Source organism: Gouania willdenowi, chromosome 6, assembly GCF_900634775.1.
Source record: "Gouania willdenowi chromosome 6, fGouWil2.1, whole genome shotgun sequence".
In the NCBI taxonomy this organism is placed as follows: domain Eukaryota; kingdom Metazoa; phylum Chordata; class Actinopteri; order Blenniiformes; family Gobiesocidae; genus Gouania; species Gouania willdenowi.
The window spans coordinates 26,234,679-26,258,157 of record NC_041049.1 but is presented as its reverse complement, the minus strand read 5'-3'; the positions used below and the strand labels follow the sequence as shown (position 1 = coordinate 26,258,157).

The 23,479-nt window shown below is 40.1% G+C and overlaps 1 protein-coding gene across 1 annotated transcript in view; it reads right to left on the bottom strand.

Moving 5' to 3' along the window:
• LOC114466114 (UPF0606 protein KIAA1549) overlaps positions 1-22,959 on the bottom strand; it is a 41,304-nt gene extending 18,345 nt beyond the window's left edge. The window contains exons 1-11 of the mRNA XM_028451594.1: positions 22,689-22,959; positions 12,301-12,521; positions 9,154-10,251; positions 8,202-8,284; positions 6,175-6,474; positions 5,921-6,107; positions 5,784-5,843; positions 5,555-5,706; positions 4,629-4,806; positions 313-497; positions 34-239 (exon numbers count right to left, since the gene is read on the bottom strand). Of these exons, the coding sequence (XP_028307395.1) occupies positions 34-239; positions 313-497; positions 4,629-4,806; positions 5,555-5,706; positions 5,784-5,843; positions 5,921-6,107; positions 6,175-6,474; positions 8,202-8,284; positions 9,154-10,251; positions 12,301-12,469 (2,618 nt within the window). The 5' untranslated portion in view covers positions 12,470-12,521; positions 22,689-22,959. The remainder of the gene's footprint in view (positions 1-33; positions 240-312; positions 498-4,628; positions 4,807-5,554; positions 5,707-5,783; positions 5,844-5,920; positions 6,108-6,174; positions 6,475-8,201; positions 8,285-9,153; positions 10,252-12,300; positions 12,522-22,688) is intronic.
• Between the last annotated feature and the right edge of the window lie 520 nt (positions 22,960-23,479).

The window sequence follows — 23,479 nt, the reverse complement described above, 5'->3', positions numbered from 1 at the left end:
GAAAAAGTGATTTCCATGGTGACTATGCCTGACCTGGCCCGACGGCGGCCGGACTGAATCGCTTTAGTGGACGACGCTTTGGATTTTGGTGTGTTGAGTTCGCCGCCGTCGGGAGGCGTGGCCTCCTTGGCGGGGGCGGGCAGTGGGCCAGGCTCTTGGATCACTATTATGTCATCCTTGCTGTGCTGACCGAGGTGCAGCTTGGCGAAGTCGAAGCCTTTAACACTGGGAGCCTGAAGCTGAGAATGGAGAGCAAGCCCGTTAGAGGCGTGTCCTGAAGCTAAGCTCACCCGTCCCCTGACCGACAGCCACCTTCTGCCTTTGCTGGATGGTGCTGATAGCATCTGGCTGAAACTCCAGCTTTTCCGAGCCACACAGTTTCCAATAGAGGAGGATGATGATGAAGACAGCCAACAGGACGGGGACGACGACACAGATAATCAGCCAGAGAGTGCTGATCTGTGCCTCTGCAGATGGGACGGACAAGGTGTCCACCGCTGGAGACACAGAAACAGGTATAAAGACGTTACTAGGAATTTAACCATCAACCAACATTAAAAGATATTAACATCAAGACTTGACAAAAGCTACCTTCAGCTTCATTTTCAGTTACACAAAAACACAACATTGAAAAAAATGGTATAAATGGTTCTAAACTATTATATCTTCATCACCACTACCATCAGCCACTAACAGGTGGAAAGAGGCCGAACAATCAGTGAGCTAACGGGAAATGTTTTACGTCAAATTAAACCATCAATAATTATCCCATTAATGAAGTTAAAGGAGGGTATCAGTGTTGGTCTCGACTGGTCTTGACGGAAAATCCAAAATCCAGAGAGACCGAAACAAGGCCAACTAAAAATTTTAACGAGTGTTGAGTCTTGACACCTTTCTAGAGTACGACAACACTCGTAGGAAGTACAGCTGCTGTATGTTTGAATGTAGACAGACGAGCTGGACATCTTCACTCCTATGTAAAATCTTCTCATCATGTATGACAAACGACAACTTTGATGTGTTTTTGGTGAAGAGAGCTAACACGTCTGGTGTTCATCTTTTACAGTCGCACTACATTAAAGGAAATGTTTTAGTTTAACACAAACAGAGAAATTACAGTAGGTTAGATAAATAAGGTGTTGAAAAATGAGTTAGATAAATAAGGTGTTGAAAAATGAGTTGACTCATTAATTATGATCAATTCAGTTTAATCATTGACCTAGACCACAGACCATACTATAACAATTATTGTATTGTATATAATAATTGTTACAGTTTTAAAATATATGTAAAACAAAAAACTACCACCTGAAGGTGGTATGTCAGGTTTTAACAAGTTACATCGTTATAGTTACAAAGATTACATACATGACATAGTAACAATTGTCATTTTTATGAGAAAAAATAAATGCCACAATGAAGTAGATTTTTGAGGTATTAACATCCTCCAAAGTTAACTACGGGTCATTTTGTCTACACTGGTGTCAGCCTGTCTTTCATGTGTCATTTATTGTACAGGTAGTAACTTTAATTCCATGTGTGCCAAATACTATTTACTAGGGATGTAACGATTAATCGTAAGGCAGTTAAAAATCGATTCATTGGTATCAAGGTTCACATCGATGCTGTGAAAATTGAATCGCAGTACTTTTTTAACCAGCAGAGGGCGCTAACCAGAAGTCATGGCGGCGGGCGAAATCTGCTAATACTTTCTTTCTGGCCGCCTTCTACTCTTAAACATATTCATAAATGATTCCTTACCCCTTTAGCACCGAAAGAATATCTGTAATATTAAGTGAATATCTGTAAAAGTCACGTTTTTTCTATTAACTCTGTCTGCTAGCATAGCATCTCTTCTTCACTGCACTTAGCTGCATGCCAACCGACCACTGGGTTAGCATCGCCCTCTGCTGGTTCAAACAAATATCTGACGCAAATATAGTGCAGACTGTTTTTTTTTTTTTTTTTTAAGGTCCAATTGTTAAGTCACAAAATACATTTTCAGTTGCACTTTAAAAAAAAAAAAAAAAAAGACTATTATGTAGTTTTGTATTGTTTACTATGGAACCAGAATTTAAATGAATAGGCTTCTTCATTTGTATTATTCCTTTATTTATTTCATTCAAGATTTATTTTTAGTTAAATTGCATTGTTTGAATAGTTCATCAAGGGATTCTTTTGACAATGAAAAATAAATGGAAAATAGTAGTATTTTATAGTTTTTTCCCCCCCAAAAAAATAAAGGAATATTTTTCAGTCATTTAAGTACAGTCCCATTTTGTAAAATGAATCGTGAGAGAATCGTATCGTGAACCCAGTATCGTGAATCGAATCGTATCGGGAGTTGAGTGAATCGTTACATCCCTACTATTTACTGAATTTTTTTTCTATACTAACAAATGCAGTCGGTCTCCATCCTGCAGCCTTCTGGCAGAAATATTTAGATTTCACTAAAACATGATTCGTTTTTATTTTAAAACCCCTGAGAAGAGCTTTTGAAAGACTGGATGTTTATAACTTACAACACAGTGCAGATCAAATAATAGAAAATATAAGACAGCAAACACATATAGAGCCGTTATGTTATTGCACACTATGATCCAAATTAGCTGTTACCATAATAGGTTTATATTGTAACAGCTCAGCTGTTTGTTGGATGCGTTTGTTGTAGATGTTCCCAATTCCTACAGTTTAGACAGTCAGTGAAGGCAACTCAAGAATGCGGAGAGTAGGTGTTAGGGATGTAACGATTCACTCAACTCCCGATACGATACAATTCTCTCACGATTTATTTTACAAAATGGGACTGTACACAAATGACTGAAAAATATTCCTTTATTTTTTTGGGAAAAAACTAGACGGAGTACAGTTAAATATTTTTTATATCCAGATTATGAAACGCCGTCACTTGTAATCCATTATTCCCCACGCCTGTTTCTAAACTATAGAAACTAATAGAACTATTTTTCTGAGTCTGTCACTTTTTCAAATCAATAGATGATTCAGAAGGACACAGACACAGTATATAGCACACACACATACACTAGAACATCTGAAGCATTTCCCCCCCATATATTACATCATTATTGTTAGAGGGTCAGACATTTACCAGGAAAAAAAACAACATATGCTTTTGTTTGAAAAGGGTTTGCTTATTAACTCACTCAGTGCCACTGACGAGATAACTCGTCATTTCAAATCCAAACGCTCAGTGCCATTGACGAGATAACTCGTCATTTGCGTTTTTTCACGGGGATTACTAGAAAACACCCTGGCGGAGGTCCCTCATCAATATCTAAACTGTGGGGTGTTGTAGTGACTAACTGTGCCCTGAAGATGGCAGCAGTACACCTTTAGATGAGAGATTAGCCACTGATGCTACCCAGCAAAGGAGGAAGAAGGAGGAACGAGTGAGATTACGGTGCTACAGAGTGATATTGTGACGTATCCAGCAGCTCACAGCTCCACATACTAACACAGAACATGTATGGACATGAGTAGATTATTGATAATGTTGCGATGGTGAAATAAAACCATCAACTAACAGGGCCAAACGGGTCATCGCTGCGTGTCAGGAGGAGGGAGGAGGGGGGAGTGGGTGTGTACAAAATACCCCCAGCCTGTGAGCCAGATAGGTGACATGTAGGAGGTAGCAGCGCACCTTTGGATGAGAGATCATCCATGTTCAGCAGAGCTAAGAGGGAGAGGAGGAAAGGTGTTTATGAGACAGAAAATGGCGCTATGTACGAGAGTTGACGTTACCAGCAGCGCACAGCAGCGGATACTCGACCAGCGCATGTATGGAACTCATGGATAGGGTGGCAATAAAACAATAAAAAAAAAAACGGGGAACGCAGTGACATTCTGCACGTCCGGGAGGAAGAGGAAGTTGCGTGTGTGCAGACTGACGGGAGAGAAACTTGGAGAAATACAAAATACAGTAAGAAATTCATTCAACTCTGACCCAGATAGATAAATAATAATTTTGCCATCAAAAGCCCAGTCTCAGTGTTTTTTTTTTAATGTTTTATATAAGGAAACAATGTTCAGATGTTAAGAGTTCTCACGAAAGCTAAAAAAATAGCTTTAAAGTCACTGACAGGGTTTTTTTTTATAAAAAGGCTTTTTTCTCAGCTTTTTGCTCTGAAACTGAAGATTTGTGTAAAACTTGCTCTATTCAACAGCTGATTACAAAAGAACGAAACGAGCCAGAAACAAATTCTTTTTTTTGATGAAAGTAGTCATAGTAGAAAATATTCTGTAAAATCAGTCAAAAGGCTCAAAAATGGCTGGCACTGAGGGGGTAGAAAATCTGAAATGGCTGGCACTGAATGAGTTAACAAAATGCTAAAAGGACTGTAATTGGTTAGTATTCCAGAAACAATGTTTTATAGTATCTACTTATCAAAATTGACAAGATAAAAATGGATTTTGTAACATTAGGTTTATTATATATGTCGTGGATGAGTTGGTGGATTAAAAACTACAAGTGAACGCACTGAATTTTAAGTGTTAATTTAAGTGTCAACCAAAAAACTGTGGGAATGGAGCTTGACTGGTTTAGTGCACTGGTTAAGATGAATAATGAAGAAGGATATGTTACAATAATGAGACAGGTCAGGACTCACGTTGGGCCAGCGGTCTCTGGACTCTGTGTCCCAGGATGATAGCTGCTCTCTGAAGGTCGAGACGGTTCAGGGTGGCAGCTGTCACTTCAGCCGGAATCCTCTCACCTCCTGCTCCCTCTACAAAGTAAAAGACCTCCAGGAGGCGCTCTGCTCCGGCCAGCCGGGAAACCCAGACCACCTAAAAACAGAGATTCTTCATTTTAGGTGCACTAGGTCATAAACAATGCTTGGGTAGAAGCAGAGGTAGCGCTATACTTTTTCTGTGTCTGTCATTTTGACTGTCATAAAAACTTGGTCAGAATCAATTTTTACTGTTCACTTTAATTTTAAAATGGCATAGCTTTTCATTTTCACTCATTTTTAATCAATATTCAGTCTGAAAAAGCTGAACAGGGAATCCACGATGTGCCTTTACACATCAAGCAGATGAATATATGTAACTTTCTCTGTTGGGACAAAAACCACTGACTTTTGCCCCAGTAGCTATGGACCATGAAATTAACGATTGCACCTAAAATATGAACACTTCACCAGGGTTAGGGCCCTACACTAAAATTCTGGATTTACTCTTATTGTGTGTCCTATACTATGACGCTGGTTAACTTTTTACCAGGGTAAATTACCATGGTAACTTATGCTGAATGGGTAACCTACTCCGGACCCTCAGAATACTGCTTCCTTAACTGTTACATCACCACCGCATTATTTGTTACAAACATACTGTACATTTCTAATCATTGTTGCTCTACTGTAATCTTAAGTTTATCTTGAATTCAAGTGGCAACATCTGTTCATAGAATTTTGTTTACTTGAGTTTTTTCCTTAAGATTCCCCTTATATTAGGGTCATGAATTTTGAGCCCAGACTAGATGAAGATCTGGGGTGTGCAATCTGTACCAGATGAGAACCATCTGTGTATCATGTACCTGCAGACTGTTGTTTCCCACTGCCGTTGCTCTCCTCCATCTCCTCCTGCTCGTCTCCTGCAGACCTTCCTCTAGAAGAAGAGCCAAACGTCTCTCCAATCGAGCCTTGAAGCTTCGCTCGGCCAAAACTTTCTCCTGAACCCCAAGCAGCACTGAAACACAGAGCAGCCGCTGTACGATCACACACTGCATCGCTCAAAAGGACGCAATCGGTGCTCGGCTCCTGTACCTGTGCGCACCCAGGTGGAGCGAAGGTGATGGGACGTGTTCAGCTCCGGGTAGTGAAAGGCTGCCACAACACAATGAGGTCAAATGACTGCAGGGCCGCAATTCATACATCACATACTTTAGTTTGTGTTCTCGTACGTTCTGCAATCTGCACGGCAGGAAATCCCACGTAGAAGCTGAACTCCACCAGGCTGAGCAGCCTCAAGTGTTCACTGACCTCTGACCCCCAAAGGTAGCCCCGCCCATCACGCACAGCAAAGATTACATCCACAGGAAATTTGGGACCCACTCCTGGTCGAGTCAGGGTTGTGGTGATGTTCAGCAACTAGAGGAACAGACCAGGCTGTGATACGACCAACCAAAAGAAGCTCAGGTAAACTGGAAACACTCACCTGCACTGTGATGTTTCCCGTCTCATGTGACCGCCGCCGCGTCTCAGCGTATGCCGTGGTCAGCCCGCTCTCTACTCGCTCACTGAAACTGCATCCTCGAACATCCACGTGAGCGGGAACAAACTGCAGTACGGAGTGTATGTGGTACTTGAGGTCAGGTACGGTGTACAGTGTTGAAACGGTGGGTAGGGCGCCGTAGCCTCGCGATGCACGCCGCAGGGCGTTGATGACAGACACAGCATTGAAGATCAGTGTTCCGGACACAGCACGAAAAGCAAAACTGGACGGAGTCCTTAGGAACTTAAGAGAAGACAGACAACTGTCAATCATTTGATGTCACACAGGTGAGTTTAATGCTTCAAAAACACACCATCTTCAGCATGACAGATTCATTTTAAAAGTGAGGCCGAGCTGAAATGTATTTTCTCATGAGAAAAGAAATTATAATAAACAAATAAATAAACAGTGGGAACAAGTAAGCATTATTGCTTACTATTGCTTATCATGCATCAAAAAGTAGGCATCAAAGGCCTTATGTATGACTTAAAGGGATCCTCCATTGTTTTTACAAATGTGGCCTAAAACCTTTGAAATGTCCTTATTAGAAGATTTATACCTAACAAAACGCATTATTTTTGCACTATATTTGTTTCATTAACTTTTAAAACTGTGTGCTACTTTACCCTGTGTGCCGCCATGTTGAAATGACGTCATTGGTGACGTGTTTAGCCCCTTAGTCCACTGAGTTCTATAGGAGGTGAAGCATTCAGAATCATTTAGCAGCTTTTTCAGTCAAAATGACAACTTGTGCTGCTTTGGGTTGCTCTAAACATCAGTAAATGTTACAAAAATTTGATGTAAACCTCTTTTGTTTACTGAGAGATGATAAATCCTGAAGAAATCTGTTCCCATTTTGCTGTTTTGTAGACGCCATTAAGGGGAGAAGAAGAGCGCCGTGTGCATGGAAATAAAGGCAACCAGGATCAGCAGCAGGACCTTTGTTTACATGCACACAGCGCTCTTCTTCTCTCCTGTACTTGCACATGTGTTTGTACATGTAGTTTTTTTGAAAATGTGCAATTCACTCATTACTTTGTTGTACTTTACTACATATCACATAAGCACCTGAACTCCTTGTTAGTTTTAGTTTCAACAAGATGTTGGCTGATGCACCTAAATTCATTCATTCACATCCATTCTAAATACTGTGACTTGTATCATTCACTTTAATGTTTTTACCAGTACGGAATCATCTGAGCCCTGAACTACAAAGCTGGATAAATATATCTGGGCTATCACTCTGTTAGCAGGCTTGACCCTTACCAAACATTTGCAATCACAGAGCAGCTGTACTACAAAGCCCGTTATTAATATATTAACTTAACCCAGAAGTGTACAGAGCAGCCTATGTTACCATGGAGGTACAGACTTATTCTTTAGAAAATATGAAGAATTAAAATCCATAAACCAGGCCAAAAGCAACACTTTTTTTGCAGCAGAAGCCAAGAAGCAAAGCTGGTAGAAAATTGCAGACTGTTAATGCAAAAACTCGTTAGATTTTACAATAATTAACTGACACACTCTGATCAGTCTGATACACTTTACTACAGCACAGATAATTCCTAATCAATGTTTCTGCAGTTAAAAGTCAAGAACTTTCAAGGATTTCAAGCATTGTACATTATGTACAAGAATCATTCAATTGTACCTAACATTTTAAAAAGCCTATATTAATAACATAATAATTATAAATAATGAATCATTCGTTATTGGCTGCCCACTGCTCCTCAGGGATGGGTTAAATGCAGAGGACAAATTCCATGTATTTAATAACATTACATGGCCAATTAAAGGCAAAATCCCCAATTTAATCTTAAATCTTAAATATTAATTATTGAATAACATTTTTACATTCTGATGGAAAAAACAAACAGAATATGAAAGCTGAGACTAGAGGACAGAAGAGACCTGTGGACGGTTGAGACTAAAAGACAGAAAGATGTTACGAATAGACAAATCAAATTTACCTGCAGCTCCACTGAACGGTTGAACTCCTTTTTAAGAATCTCTCTGACTTGACTGAAACCAGACGAGGAGCCTTTGGAGCTGACTAGAGACACAAACATCAACATATCAGCAACACAACAACAGCATGTGAACACGTGTAAAACAAAATAACACTTTGCAGGTTCTACAACAGTAGCCCATTTATAAACAGTCTCTCAATCACCTAGTTAATTGTATTGTAATGTACTGTTTGATGTTTATCTTTTTTTTTTTTTTTAATCCATTCACTTTTATGTATAGTTTGTTTTTATTATGTTCATGTACATCCATTTATGTGGTTGGCCTACGAATGGAAACTAGCTTTTAGCTAAATCCGGCATAGTTACATATCAAATATGTGTTCATTATTATGTAATGTCCCCTTAAAGGTAGGGTAGGTGATTTTCAAAACCTAGCATGACTTTGAATGTAGGTTCCCCGACAGCTCTGCCTTTACCTCCCTCGCCCCTCCCCTCTGTGCTCCGTGTCACTCACAGCTCATCGCTTGTATTGTGTAGAAACTTTGTTGTCTCATGTCTCATTTAGCAGTAAGTAAACAATAAACTTTACCAAAAACTCTGTTTTAACTCTTTCAGCGGTGACATGCTTCCAGTGTGAGCTCGTGCATGCGAGGGATCGAGAATGTGCAAGGAGACAGAGAGACATGATTGGTTAAAAAAAGGTTCATTTTTTTCCAAGTTATTACAGGTTTACAGCTGCTACAGTTGATGGATTTTCTTTATTCCTTTTTCAAAGCACATAAAATCTTAATTTCTGTCAGGACATAAAGACAATTTCAACCAAAAACTTAAAAAGTGTATCTGAAGAAAATCGCCTACCTTAGCTGAATGAATAAACTAATAAAGTAAAACCAAACAGAAAACAAAAACTAACAAGAAAGCAAACAACAACAGGGGCAAAAAGCCAACCTACCAACTCTAACCAGGTACATCTCTGGCTTGGTGACATTACACAAGTACTGCCTGGTGGGTGGGGCTTGTCTGGGGTTCGTATCAGGGGTTGGTCTGGTCAGGCTAGTCAGGGCGGTGGAACTTCTCCTGGTGGTTGTGGGGGGCATAGAAGGGCTTGGTTTTTTTGTGACCACTGGTCTGTCAGGCCGAGTAGGAGGTCCTAGTGGTGGAGGGGGCGGGACCTGGCTGGTGGTGTTGAAGGGGACTCTTGGAGATATTTTGTCTGGGAGAAAGGGGGGCTCTCTGGGTTTAGGAGTAAGAGGGGTAGTTGGGGGCAGAGTGGGTGGCTCTGTGGTGTGATTGGTGGAGGGAATAGTGGGGCTTGTGATGGTGGGGTGTGGTTTAGGCTGTGGTCTAGGAGGGAGTTCTGTTCCTCGGGTTGGGTATAGATGGTGTGAGTAAGTGGTTGTTGGACGGACGGGGTATGAGGAGCTGATCCTGTTTTGGTCCTTGTCCAGCCCTGCACCCCCCCTGGCCAAAAGCTTGGTGTAGTACTCTAGGCTGTTCATGTCTGGCAGTAGCACCTCAGTCGGCTCAAGAGGAAACAGGTCTTCCAGGTCGTAGTCCTCGTCCCAGGATGGGAAGACGTCTGGTTCAGAGGGGCGGATGTGGGGGGAGATGCTCAGGGTCGGGGAGGAAAGGGGGAGGGTGGGGCGAGTAGGTAAACTGGTGTCATAAGAGTTCCCATCCTCGGCTTCCCGGCTAGGTAACAGAGTGAGGAGCACAAGGTCATCGCTGTCCAGACCTGTGAAAGACAGCGTCTCCATGTAGTTCCCAGAGCCCCACGACTCTTCAAGGGAAGGACCCTGGTCCCAGGAGGGGGGTGGGGTGAGGGTAGGCAGGGGAGGTGGAAGACTTGGGGATAAGAGGTCTGGAGGTCGAAGCAGAAGGTGTATCCCTTGAGCCCCCAGGTCGTCCATCAAACCTGCTCTGATGCCATCGCCATCATCAAGGTAACCAGGATAGGATGGCAGGTTAGATGATGCAGATTCAAGGGCTGAGGGGGGTGTTGGTGAAGAATGTGAGAAAGAGTCTGTGATCCTGTTGGAGTCCAGCACACCTAGGGAGCACAAAATGAACCCCCATCAAAACTTCAACATCTGGAAAAACCTGCAGAAACCAGCACACTTAAAGACACTGGCAGTTTGTTACGGTTCTGTTCATACCTGTCAAGTTTTGGATTTGAAAACATGGGAAATCCCACCACCCCAACCAAGCTCCAGTATCCCTTATATTTTAAGACAGGTGTACAATAAATCTAAAACAGCCACTCGTAACCACTTACTAAACACAATTAGGTGATTAGGCCATACCAGCCTGTCATTGCCTGATCTCATTCAGAAACTAAGCAGTTCTGGGCCTGGTTAATAGTTGGATGGGGGACCATTGGGAATTCCAGGTGCCACAGTGGGGTGGCAGTAACGCCAGTGGTATCTGTCATTGTGGCCTTTGGCAAGGCACTGCACCCACATTGCTTAGTATGAATGTAGTGTGTTGTTGGTGGTCGGAGGGGCCGATGGCGCACTATGGCAGCCTTGCTTCCGTCAGGCTGCCCCACGGCAGCTGTGGCTACAATAGTAGTTTACCATCACTAAGTGTGGAGTGAAAGAACAATGCCCTAATTCTGTAAAATTAATTTGAGTGTCCAAAAAAAGCGCCATATAAAATTGATGTATTATTATTATTATTATTATTGCTATTGCTAGAATGTAATAGGCCTACCTTTGTTGACATTGAAATGCTGTTAACATTCCTACATTATGATACCGCCTAAACAAAAACATGAAAGTGTATACGATGCACATTTTATTATTTAATATACTTACAGTTCATATACAATTGCATATTTATTGTTAATTTCATATTGCTTGTCTTTAAGTTAGATATTTACATTTTATTTTCATTACATATTTTCTTTTAAATATATATGCCACCCAGGCCACTACAGGTGGTATTTCTCGCTAGGCGAGCGACAGCTTTCATTTTCTGGATAATACTAATACGGGAGGATGGTGGGAAAGAGGGGTAAAATACTGTAGTTGTCCGGCCAAAACGGGAGACTTGACAGATATGTTCTATAGTTTTATCTGAAAATCAATTATTAGAATGAGTTGACATTATATCAGGCAATATCACATTAAAAATTACTTTAAAATCAATTTCAACGATTTTTTGCGAACGTATGTTAAACATGTTTTAGGTGTGTGTAATTGGGATCACAAAGGTTAGTCAAAAGAAGACTTTATTTTGAGATTAAAAATTGATTTTCACAAGTTCAAAGAAGAATGACCTTTAAATTTAGGTTTCAATTATCAGTTCTTACAAACTATGAAACTCAGCATTACGACTGTTGTTTTCAGTGTGTTGATGGATGCTGATTGATTAGCCAATGATAGATTACCGTGTTGTTACCCGACCAACCAATTGTGAAAACAAAGTTGGGTCCTCACAACAAAATGAAACACAAATATGCGCACGCGCACGCACACACACACACACACACACACACACACACACACACACACACACACACACACACACACACACACACACACACACACACACACACACACACACACACACACACACACACACACACACACACACACACACACACACACACACACACACACACACACACACAGTACTGAGTCACAAACACAAGCACACATACTGTACACACACACACACAGCACTGAGTCCTGGCCTCATTGCCATGGCAACAATGTGCTTTGCAGCAGCATTAGGTGCTGAATGGAGACGAGTCATTGGTATTCAAAAGACGATGCCATCAAAACGCAGGGAGGATGGAGGAAAACATGTATGAATGATGGATAAATGACTGATGAATGGGTGGATGAATGAGGGATAAATGAACGGATTATGAAAGGATGGATGACTGAAGTAAAGTGAAAGATGGATTAATGGAAAGATGGATATAGGGAGAAATGAACGATAGATGAACAGATGCTCGTAAAGGATGATTGGATGGGTGGATGGATTAACAGATGGATGAACCTGCTGGTTACCAGACCTTGTCCTGATTGGACTTCTCACCTGTCAATCTGCCCACAGATGGATTCTAAAACAGGGAACTGATCGGTCTTACCTGTATCTGGTGAGGAAGAGGTTGCCTTAGAAACCAGAGTGATGATGCCCAGCAGAACCACAGGAAGGGCAGGTCTTATTGGAAAGGTAGTCTGGTCCATTTTGGCACTAGCCCTGGTCGTGGTTCTCGATCCAGAGCCGGGCTCTATCACAGACTCCTTGGTCCTCATTGGTATGTTGATCTAATCAATATATGGAAAGCCGCAGCACTGTATGGAGGACCTGAACACCACAGAAGAACACACAACCATCAGGGCCCTAATTAATGAAAGAATATGGAATATACTCAACTCAGGTGGTACAGGGTTTGTCTTCTGATCGAGAGGTTGGGGGTTCAAACCCAAGGCTATTCCAGTTATTGTGTCAAAACATCTATGGGCTACATACTGAACCCTAAGTTGCTCCCAATGACACCTCTGTCCCATTGGTGTGTGTGTGTGTGTATGTGTGTATGTGTGTGAATGGATGGATAAGCTGAAATCGTGAAGCGCTTTGGGACTACTTCCTGCGTTTCACTGATCTATTTATTTTACACATAAATTCAACAATTTTGATTATTTCTTAGTTAAATTTTTTTTTATTGGAATATTAGAAGGAGACGCACAGTGAGGCAAACAAGCTCAGCGCCTCACTGGAAGTAACTCACAACATGTTGCATGTTTTGACATTATTTCGACTAGCTGAATGGCGTCATCAATATGGAAGCAGATAGTTGCCACCTGTGAACCTGGTTCTGCTGGAGCTTTCTTCCTATTAAAAGGGAGTTTTTTCTTGTCGCTAAATGCTTGTTCATGTGGATCTTGTTGGGTTTTTTCTTTCTTATTATGAATTTATATTTTGATAATGCTTTGAGATGACTTTGTTGTAATTTGCACTATATAAATAAAGTTGAATTTAATTTAATTGAATATAATTACCTAAAATAATTAAGGTGATCGACAATTTGCGTAACTAATTACATGTAATAAATGTTTTGTCTCACTGACCAATTATAAAACCTCAGTGAGAAGTTGTGCGTATTGCGGAAACCTCCCACTCATGCCTCAACAAACAAACATACTTTACATCAGGGGTCTGAGCTACTTCATAGGTACTGAATAGTCCAAAGGGCTATCAGTTTTAAAATCACTTCTTAAATACTAAATTTATGTTCACTCTTTCACTTTAATTAGATGGTTAGATAATAAGGAAGGCGAGCAGTAACTTAAAAAAAAAGTAGTAAATGTTTAAGTTTCAACATGTAACACTTCTCCTAATTTATGCAGTTTCATTTTCATTATATTTCATAGAAAATGATTATTTCTCTATGAACAAACAATTTTCAAAAATCCACCTTGCGTCTTTAAAAATCTTTCTTATATATATATTACTTTAAACACAACATACCACAACCCATGCACCAAATCTACAACACTTAAAAAAACATTTCTCACAATGTTTCAGTTAAACTAAACATTTAAAGATGATAATTTAAAGGTGCAGTCGGCAACTCTCAGATCCCTCTCTCTCCCTCCCTCCCCGCTGCTCTCTTGCCCTGCCTCCAAACTCCCTCCCTCAGAGGAGCTAACAAGCTAACGTTAGTCTGACAGCAACATCACAGTAATATAACATGCTCTGTTAAAAGCATATTACTGCAGCACTTAACTCTCTCTATGTGCACACACCTCAGCAGCAGCAACAACACGTGTCACTTACAGCAGCCACACGGAGGCTGCTGCACGCACATGAACAACACATGCACTACAGAGTTCTAGTGTAACAATTACAAATCAAACATAATGTAAATCAAGCAGCAGTAATTACCTTTCAAGCAGAAAAGTAAAAAATTCCATTTTCTACTCCTCCAGACCACACACTGTAAAAAAAGACGGTGCTCTGGCTCTGAAAAAGAGGCGGGGCTTGTGCGCAACAGCTGTCAGATAGCCCATCAAACACAATCCTGGCTCTGACTGGTTCTTTTTTGCTCGGTCGCGGTGCATTCTGGCAATCTGCCAAAGGCAGCAGGAGCAGCAGGAGGGACTCAATGAGTCTGTTTTTTTCACACAAACTACTGGTTTGATGTAAAGCTGTCCTTACATCGTGACAGCTTTAGCAAATATGACAAAAAGTCACTTTTATAAGAGTTGCATACAGCACTTTTAACACTAGAACTTTACCACCTGCAGCAGTAGTTAAAGGAGCATAGGGCAGGATTTGTAAAAAATAAACATTAATTTCAAGTCTTTTAATGCTAATGGGTGATGAAGCGCTTACAACCAAAGAGAATGAGCCCACATACATTTCTCCCTATTGCCTTGAACAGACTGTGTGATACATTTAGTACTGCTGTTCTGGATGCACAGTTCTCCAGACATGAAGTCAAATGACGCTGATGGTAGGGCTGCGCGGTTTTGACAAAAAACCTATTTGCGATTTTTCTGACAGATATTGCAATTGTAATTCGATTTACGGTTTTTAAAAATAGTTACATTTAAATGCATATGCATTTTATTTTTTTTCCAAATTCTGTTTTTTTCTTCCAAATTCCATGTTTTCCACATTTTTTTTTTAGAATTCCATTTTTATACAAATATTAATTGTTTTTTTCAGAAAATTTGTTTTTAACTAATGTGAGGAAACAAAATCAATACTAATAATAATTTAAAAAAAAAAACAATTGGAAAATGGAATTGAAAATAAAGAATAAGATACAATTAAATGTATATATAAGTTGTACTGACATGAATTATTCTGCTCCTTTTTAATTATTCATGTCTTATTTGTATTAATGTCACCCAATTCCCCCTTGGGGATCAATGGTTCACCGAATCTGATCAGGTTTACTGATCAAGTTTTGATCAACTTAACTTAAATCAACCTAATTTGATCCTGATGACATCGATCCAGATCGTAATGATTAAAAAAAAATAAATGGACAAAGTATCAGTAGTTATCATTAACCTATAATGTTTCAGACTTTACAATCCTAGCATTGACGGTCTCGTCCACAACAACAGAACAACTTTATCCACAGATCTTCTGTAGCTCTGATGAGATGTTGTTTAAATTCTCTGAGCTGATTAAAGCTGACTCATGTTTTCACGGAGCGACGCAGCACTATATGAAAAACGGACGGAGCTTTAGAGACACGTTAAAGCGAAGCGGACACTGGTGGCTGTGTATTTAGGAATCAGTGATTATTTTCTTAGTTTTTTGGCAGGGTTTAGACGATGTTTACTGAGGTTAGACTGTGTCTGAAGCGGCCAGGACGGGAGGGGGGGGGCGGCCAGTGCACCATAATAAGCGGTCCCCAAAACATTTCCCCATAAAAATCCGTCCTTTTCCTCACGGTGAGGGAGTTTCAACCCAATTGTATCCATTTCCGCATTTAACGGTAGATTCCGTTTTCATTGGTTGATTCCGTGACTCAACTGAGGGGTAACTAGACTCGCTGTAGCGCATACAAGCTTGTGTCCTGTAACCGTCTCTGATTGGCCAGCAGTCCAGTTAGGCGGTTGTCTACATTTCTGATTGGTGAACATATATATCACTCAAATGATGACAACAAAAGAAAAAACCTCAGCATCTGAGGTTACGTTATCGCAGTAGTGAAAACCTTAATATCGATGCGATTAAGGTTAATCGTTCAGCCTTAGCTGGCGGTGACATCTAATGACGCTGGTGCTGTTCTCTACGGCTTGGAGAGGCGTCCCAATATCGAAAATAAAAAAGAAGAAGAAGAAGATGGCTTAGAGACTGAAAGAACACAAGCACGGTGAACTAAACTACTGTTTGGTTCCACAGATGTATGCAGAGGCATGTGCACAGGTTTTGCAGTAAACAGTCACATAAGCGGCGAGTAAATAAAAAACCATGTCCCAGTTGGAGTGTGGATTGGGATGCATTTTCTCATCTGAGTCCAACCTGACAGTGATAACCTCATATTTTTCTCAAAGAAATGACATTTTAATAACAAACAACTGTTAATGTCAACATCAGATCAGCGCACGGGTAACAAGTGAACGTCAAACACAAACATTGGCGCAGTGCACACAAGAGAGCCATCGGATCTATTTACATAATCCATGTATCAAAGATAAGGATAACCCGTGTTATTGTGCCGAAAAAGGAACGTTTCGACGGTGTATTACTTTATAATTGTCCTCTGCTCCATTCTCCATCCACTGGGATCCTGCTTTCACTGTTATACAGTTAAAGCTACATTCTTCAGGGCTACAGCAGCTGCATCAGGAAAGGAAGAACGCTGCGCGCAAACAGCACTATGTGACCGAACACAACCACCAGCTCTAAATATCTGTCCAAACCTGACCTGTCCGGTACCGTTGAGTCCCGTCAGGGTTAGGTTGGATATCCATCCTCTAATTACAGTATGTAATCAGCTGTGCTCCTATCATAAACAGTTGGTGCGCGCTCCCGCGGCGGCTTGGCTGACGACTGCAGTTACACTAACCACCATGGTAACTCTACTAATATAGGGTTAAATACTGTCACATCTATTTATTTGTGAGTTTGAATCCTGGACTAGAGCGCCGTCCTTTGGGCACCTAATATGGTCCATGGGGGCTATCTGGTTGGTGACCCCTGCTTCACATGTACATTATATGGATACTGGGAGTTCGATGGCTGTCTCAATGGTTATAAAATCGTATTCAAAAGAAGTACTTTCTTTTCAAATAAATGTGCACGTGTTTATTGGTAATACGTGAGATTCACTCAACTTTGTTTCACGATAATGGGTTCACAATACGATTCTCTCACGATTTATTTAAAAAAATGAGACTGTAGACAAATGATGACTGAATAATATTAAAAAAAAAATTCTTTGAAAAAAAATAAATATATTGTACTATTTTCTTTTATCTTTCATTGTCAAAATAATCCCTTGATAAACTATGCAAAACAATGCAATTTAATTGAAAATAAATCCTGAATGAAATAAAAAAAAAGAAATATAAATGAAGAAGAAGCCTATTAATTTAAATTCTGGCTCTACAGTAAACTATGCAAAACTGCATAATAGTTCTTTTTCTTTTTAAAAGTGCAACTGAAAATGTATTTTGTGTCTTAACAATTGGAATTTTAAACAAATCCCATTTCAAAGAAATAATATAAAAAAACAAACTATGGCTTTCATTCTCTCTCTTTTGTTTCTCCCTTTCCTCTCTGTTCCCCTCATACCTCACATGTTCTTTCTTTCTCACCTCTTTCATTTTGTCTTAGGGAAGCCGAAATGCTTCCACACTTCTGATTTAAAACGTCCTCAATTTCAAATTCTAAATAGATAGCGCCTGCTGCTGTTAAATAAATTAAAATTTTAAAAATGAAATTAAAAAAGTAGTGCGATTCAATTTCAGAGTATCGATGTGAACCGTGACACCTTTGAATCGATTTTTAACTGCCTCACGATTAATCTTCACATCCCTAGTAATACATTAAACACATTTTATGTTGAACACAAGACAAGTATTTTTAAGTTCATTTCTACGGCAAAGATCTTCAATATTTAAGTTGAAATGTTCAAAGAATAGATCATTCCTATGGCAATTGGGGGTACAAATGCCAGCAAAATGTGTTTAATCGATGTGCAGATTATGAGGGGGTCAAAGACGAGGTCAGACTGCAGCATATCATCTGCTCTACCAATAAAAGGTCACTGGCTTCAACCTGCCTCCCCTCCAAGACCTGTACGCCTCCAGGTGAAATATTGTGGCCAACCCCTCCCACCATGGACACAAACTTTTCCTATCACTTCCCAATCACAAAAACAGTTTCTTCCTGCCTGCCACCAGCCATATTAACGGGGCCCAATGACCCCCACATCGCCACCACCATAGTTACAGTGCACATCCATGTACTGTATGAATATGTACATACAGTATCACCGTCCCTTCAAGAATTATTGTTATTATTTGATTTCGCTATCCATGTTCTTGTCTTTTTTCCTCAATATTTGTTGCTGCACCATTCCACCAAAACAAATTTGTGAATACTTAGCAATAAAACTGATTCTGATTGAAAATGTTCTCCCCTGTTAGGGGTCCCTGGATCCAAGAGGGTTGAGAAGCCCTGTATTAGGCTACTGTGCACAACAATTTATTTTTCATCTTGGACTTTTTTGTCATAACAGATGATGTGAACATTAATTTTTACATTTTTAAGTCAAACAAAACCCTGGAAATAACTTTCTTTTATGATAATGTATTTTCTGTGCCAATCTACACATACAAGCATAACATGTATATTTTTTTGTCAGCGGTCCACTTATAATGGATGCTGACACACTGTATTGGCGGCGAGGCACTTATTTCTTGCATTACTTTTTAATATCTTGACATATTAAAGTCCATCAGTCGGAGAAAATACAGTTTGCAGTTTTAAGCAAAGAAGACAATTTTACGGCAAACACTTTCAGCAATGACATGCACATTAAAATGTGTCATAAATTGAACAAAACCCTGTGATACAGGAAGGCATTAGTTCCTGTAGCTGAGCAAACTATATTCACGCACTGACCTAAAGATGGTGATTGTGAACAGGTCGCAAGACTGAAACATTGTAAGCAATAAAAATCCAAACAGATGAGCGATTAAAAAAAGTATCTAAATGTATGCATCCTCCACAATTCTTTCTGTTATAATTTAATTAATTACTAATCACAATACTGGGAATTGTTTTAATGTAATTCATATTGTGATACATTACATGCATTGCTACAAATGAAAAAAACAAAACCCTTGTTATTATTTTTTGATTGTTTTAAAATTGGCATACTGCATTTTACCTCACTGAAGAAAATGTATTCTGAATGTAGAGTGAGAATGTAGATCCTACTTCTCATGTGCAAATAAGCACCACAAAATTTTGCACAAAAGTCCAGTCCCATGGCAGATTGGACCTTTTGCAAATTATGAAGTCCATCACTCTCTTTCTCTTTTCCAAAAACTGTAAAACTCAAACCAATTTTCTCCCGCAATTTTTGCTGAATTGACATAAAAAGTGCTCCAGTCTTTCTACTTCAGACTGTCCAACACAACCCATACACACACATTTTTCATTCACCAAGTTTAGTCTGTAGCAGTGGTTCCCAAACTTACCCTTCAGACCTTTAATCTCCATACTTCTGCAAACTTAAAAAACATAATTATGTAATGCAGTGTTTTTCAACCTTTGGGTTGTGACCCCATGTGGTGTTGCCTGGAATTCATGAGGTCCCCTGAAATGTCTAATAATTCAAAAACGTATTTTTAAAATGTTTGAACACTGCACTGAAAACTTTTACTTTAAATATAATATAACATTTATATTTATCATATTTAAATATAAATCTAGTTCAAACAAAATGCATATTGTAACTTTGTGCACTAATCCTGGCAACAACAAACATCAACGCCAAAAATTTGTGATATTAAAATGGGGTCACTCACATCCCAAAAAAGGTTGGGAACCACTGATGTAATGTTGCATACACTGTAACCCTAAAGTAAAATATATCTGAATTTTACTTATACTTTTGAGGAATAATGTATTATAATAAAGAAATAAAACATAATAAACTATAAGAAATGTAAATTGGTAAAGCAATCCTGTCATATTTGCATCGGTTAAAGTGTAATTTGTGGCAATGCATGGAGGCTCCTGACTGCTGGTATATTTATATTCTAATTTCTAATCTTACTTTTTATTTATGTACCCCCTATGATAATTTATGTAGCCCTGGGGGTAACCGTACCCCACTTTGGGAACCTAGGGCCTATAGTGCATCAAGCTTGCAAGTTCTTGCTCAATACACTTCATTTTTTTTTTTAAATGGGAAAATTTTGGATTTATTGTAGACGATGTTTGGAAAATATTAGAATTTTATCTCAAAAAGGAATTTTTTTTAATAGTTTTACAGTATTTAGAATTTCAATTGGAGTCAATGCAAAAATGGCATTTTCAAACAACAGTTTTTCACGTACGGAGCCAATCTCCATGCTGCTTAAGAACAAACTGTGTATTTTGGGATTTAAGTCTTAAATCATTGTTTGAAATCTGCCTTTAAATGCTAACAGCTGCTGTCTTACACACAGGTGACTGGTTTAGTGAAGCTACAGGTGATATTTCCATGTGCTTATTAGCTCAGTGACATGAAATAGCTATGGATTAATTGTGTGTAACTTATTGATTTATTGACTAATCATTGCAGCTGTAGAATTCCTATAAGGCAGTGGCTGTCAATACGTAATACGTATCCATATACCACCCCTCATTGGCCAGTTTATCATGTGACCTAAACTGGCCAATGAGACGCTACGCACTGGTGCTTTTGTTTGTATTAATACGTCAACTACGTTACGGACTAACTAACCCTAACCCTAACCTATGTTACGGACTAACCCTAACCTACGTTACGGACTAACTAACCCTAACCCTAACCTATGTTACAGACTAACCCTAACCCTAACCTACGTTACGGACTAATTAACCCGAACCCTAACCCTAACCTACGTTACGGACTAACTAACCCGAACCCTAAGCCTAACCTATGTTATGGACTAACTAACCCTAACCGTAACCCTAACTCTAACCTATGTTACGGACTAACTAACCCGAACCCTAACCCTAACCTACGTTACGGACTAACTAACCCGAACCCTAACCCTAACCTATGTTACGGACTAACTAACCCTAAACTACGTTACGGACTAACTAACCCGAACCCGAACCTATGTTATGGATTAACTAACCCTAACCGTAACCCTAACTCTAACCTATGTTACGGACTAACTAACCCTAACCGTAACCCTAACCCTAACCTATGTTACGGACTAACTAACCCTAAACTACGTTACGGACTAACTAACCCGAACCCGAACCTATGTTACGGATTAACTAACCCTAACCGTAACCCTAACTCTAACCTATGTTACGGACTAACTAACCCTAACCGTAACCCTAACTCTAAACTACGTTACGGACTAACTAACCCTAACTCTAAACTACGTTATGGACTAACTAACCCTAACTCTAAACTACGTTACAGACTAACTAACCCTAACCCTAAACTACGTTACGGACTAACTAATCCTAACCACATGGAATGGTCACGTGACTAACCGGTATATGAATACGTATTACGTACTAGTAGACACTTCCTTCCTATAACGAGCGAGAACTTTCAATCATTGGTACCACAGAGCCTCAACTTACGTAAAAATCCCATTAGAATTAGATACCGGTTTTTTTTTTCATCTTCTAATTGCCTATATTTGCCTAAATTAACCTGGCCCCGACCATTACTGAACAATTACAAACCATTGTAGTCAATGCAAAAACACCATTCTTAAACATCAGTTTATCACTTATAGAGCTAATACATCATTGTTAAAAACAAATGACCAACATATCCATGTTGTCTCGAGGCAATTTGTGTATTTTCAGATCTTTGTCTGAAAAAAAATATGAATTGCTGACAGCTGCTGTCTTGTTTTACCTAAAATTGCTGGGCCCTGAACATTGTTTCCTATTAGATTGTACATCCATCCATTTTCTGAACCTATTGTCCCTGTTTCTCAGGGACGCGGGGGTCTGCTGGTGCCTATCTCCAGCTCTCATTAGGCGTTAGGCAGGACTATACGCCCTGGACAGGGAGCCAGTCCATCGCAGGGCAACACATACAACACCCACATTCACTCCTACTGGTAATTTTAGAGACCCCAATAACAGTCATGTTTTTGGATAGTGGGAGGACGCCAGAGTACCTGCAGGAAACCCACGCAAGTGCAGGGAGAACATGCAAACTCTACACAGAAAGGACCCATGTGTCCGCCCCAGGGCTTTGATTGTGTTCAACATAAATGAAGTGAAAGTGCTTCTAACATTAAGATGATAACCATTTAAATATGTTTTCAATCATTAACTCAACAATATAAAATGGAACACCAAGAAGCAAATATAATCATTATAATCATCATCATCATCATCATCGCAGACTATTGAATGTGACCCAATTCTGAGTCAAGACCCACAGGTTGAGAACCTCGGGTCTAATACATGCTCTGATTCAGGTTTACAGCACATATACAGGAGACCAGAACAGGAGCAGAACCCACGTCTAGAACACAGGTGCGGCGGGTCTCACATCTGGATAGAACCTATCTAGAACCGGTTCCGTGTTGCTGCTGCAGACCCGTGTGTTTTTGTGTTTGGACTCGTTCTGGTTCCACTGGTCCATGTCCTGTTCCGAACTGATCCCAGTTTAATCTGCTGGTCTGGTCTGGCTCGGCCCGGTGTGTTGCGAGCCGAGCCCCTCTAGAGGGGGCGCTGCGGACCGGTTCCGGCGAGCGTTGGGGTTTTCTGAGGAAGACCGAGTCCAACCGAACCGGACCGTCATCACGCGGACGTGCCTACCTGTCATCCTGAAGTTGTGGTCCAGATGCGTCACGTGTCGCCACGGCTGCGAGCAGCTCGCTCGTGCTTTGGGGCGCTCCCCCCTGTCCGCAGTCCCTGCACGCGTTCACATGCACGCGCGCACGCACTGCTACACATCACATGATCGCTTCATTTAACCAGATCATCAAACCCACTATCCTGCTGGATGTGGAGCCATCATTAGCCACATGTTACACAGGTGGACCAGTCATTATTTAACGTAACATCTTAAAGATGTCCCCAGCTTTCACTGGGTTAAGACAGCAGTGACATCACTTCCGTTTTCTTCTCCATATAGGTCATCTCTGTCTGTGATCACTAACTGATCCAAGTACATGATGCTACACTTCACAATCAGTTTTATTCACCAAGTACAGTTTAAGAACAATACATGCAATTTAACTTGGTGGATGGACGTGTGAAGAACAGAATAACTGAAACACCATAATAATAATAATAATAATAATAATAATAATAACTACAATATTTGCATTTCCTGAAGAAAATGCAAGTGAGGATGCAGCTGCAGCATGTGTGAATCGAAAGATCCATCCATTGATTCCATTCCACTCTAAAAAATGGGATCTGAGCTGAAAGGTCACTGCCGTTGAAGGGCTGTAGGTCAGAAACAGTTGAAGATGAAGAAAAGTTGAAGATACCAGTTTAAAGACAACGATTAGTTGAATATTCTAAACGATGAACTGTTGAAATTGTTTGAAGAATGGACGAACAGCTGAAGTTCAAATTTGATGGGAAACAAGTTGAAAGGG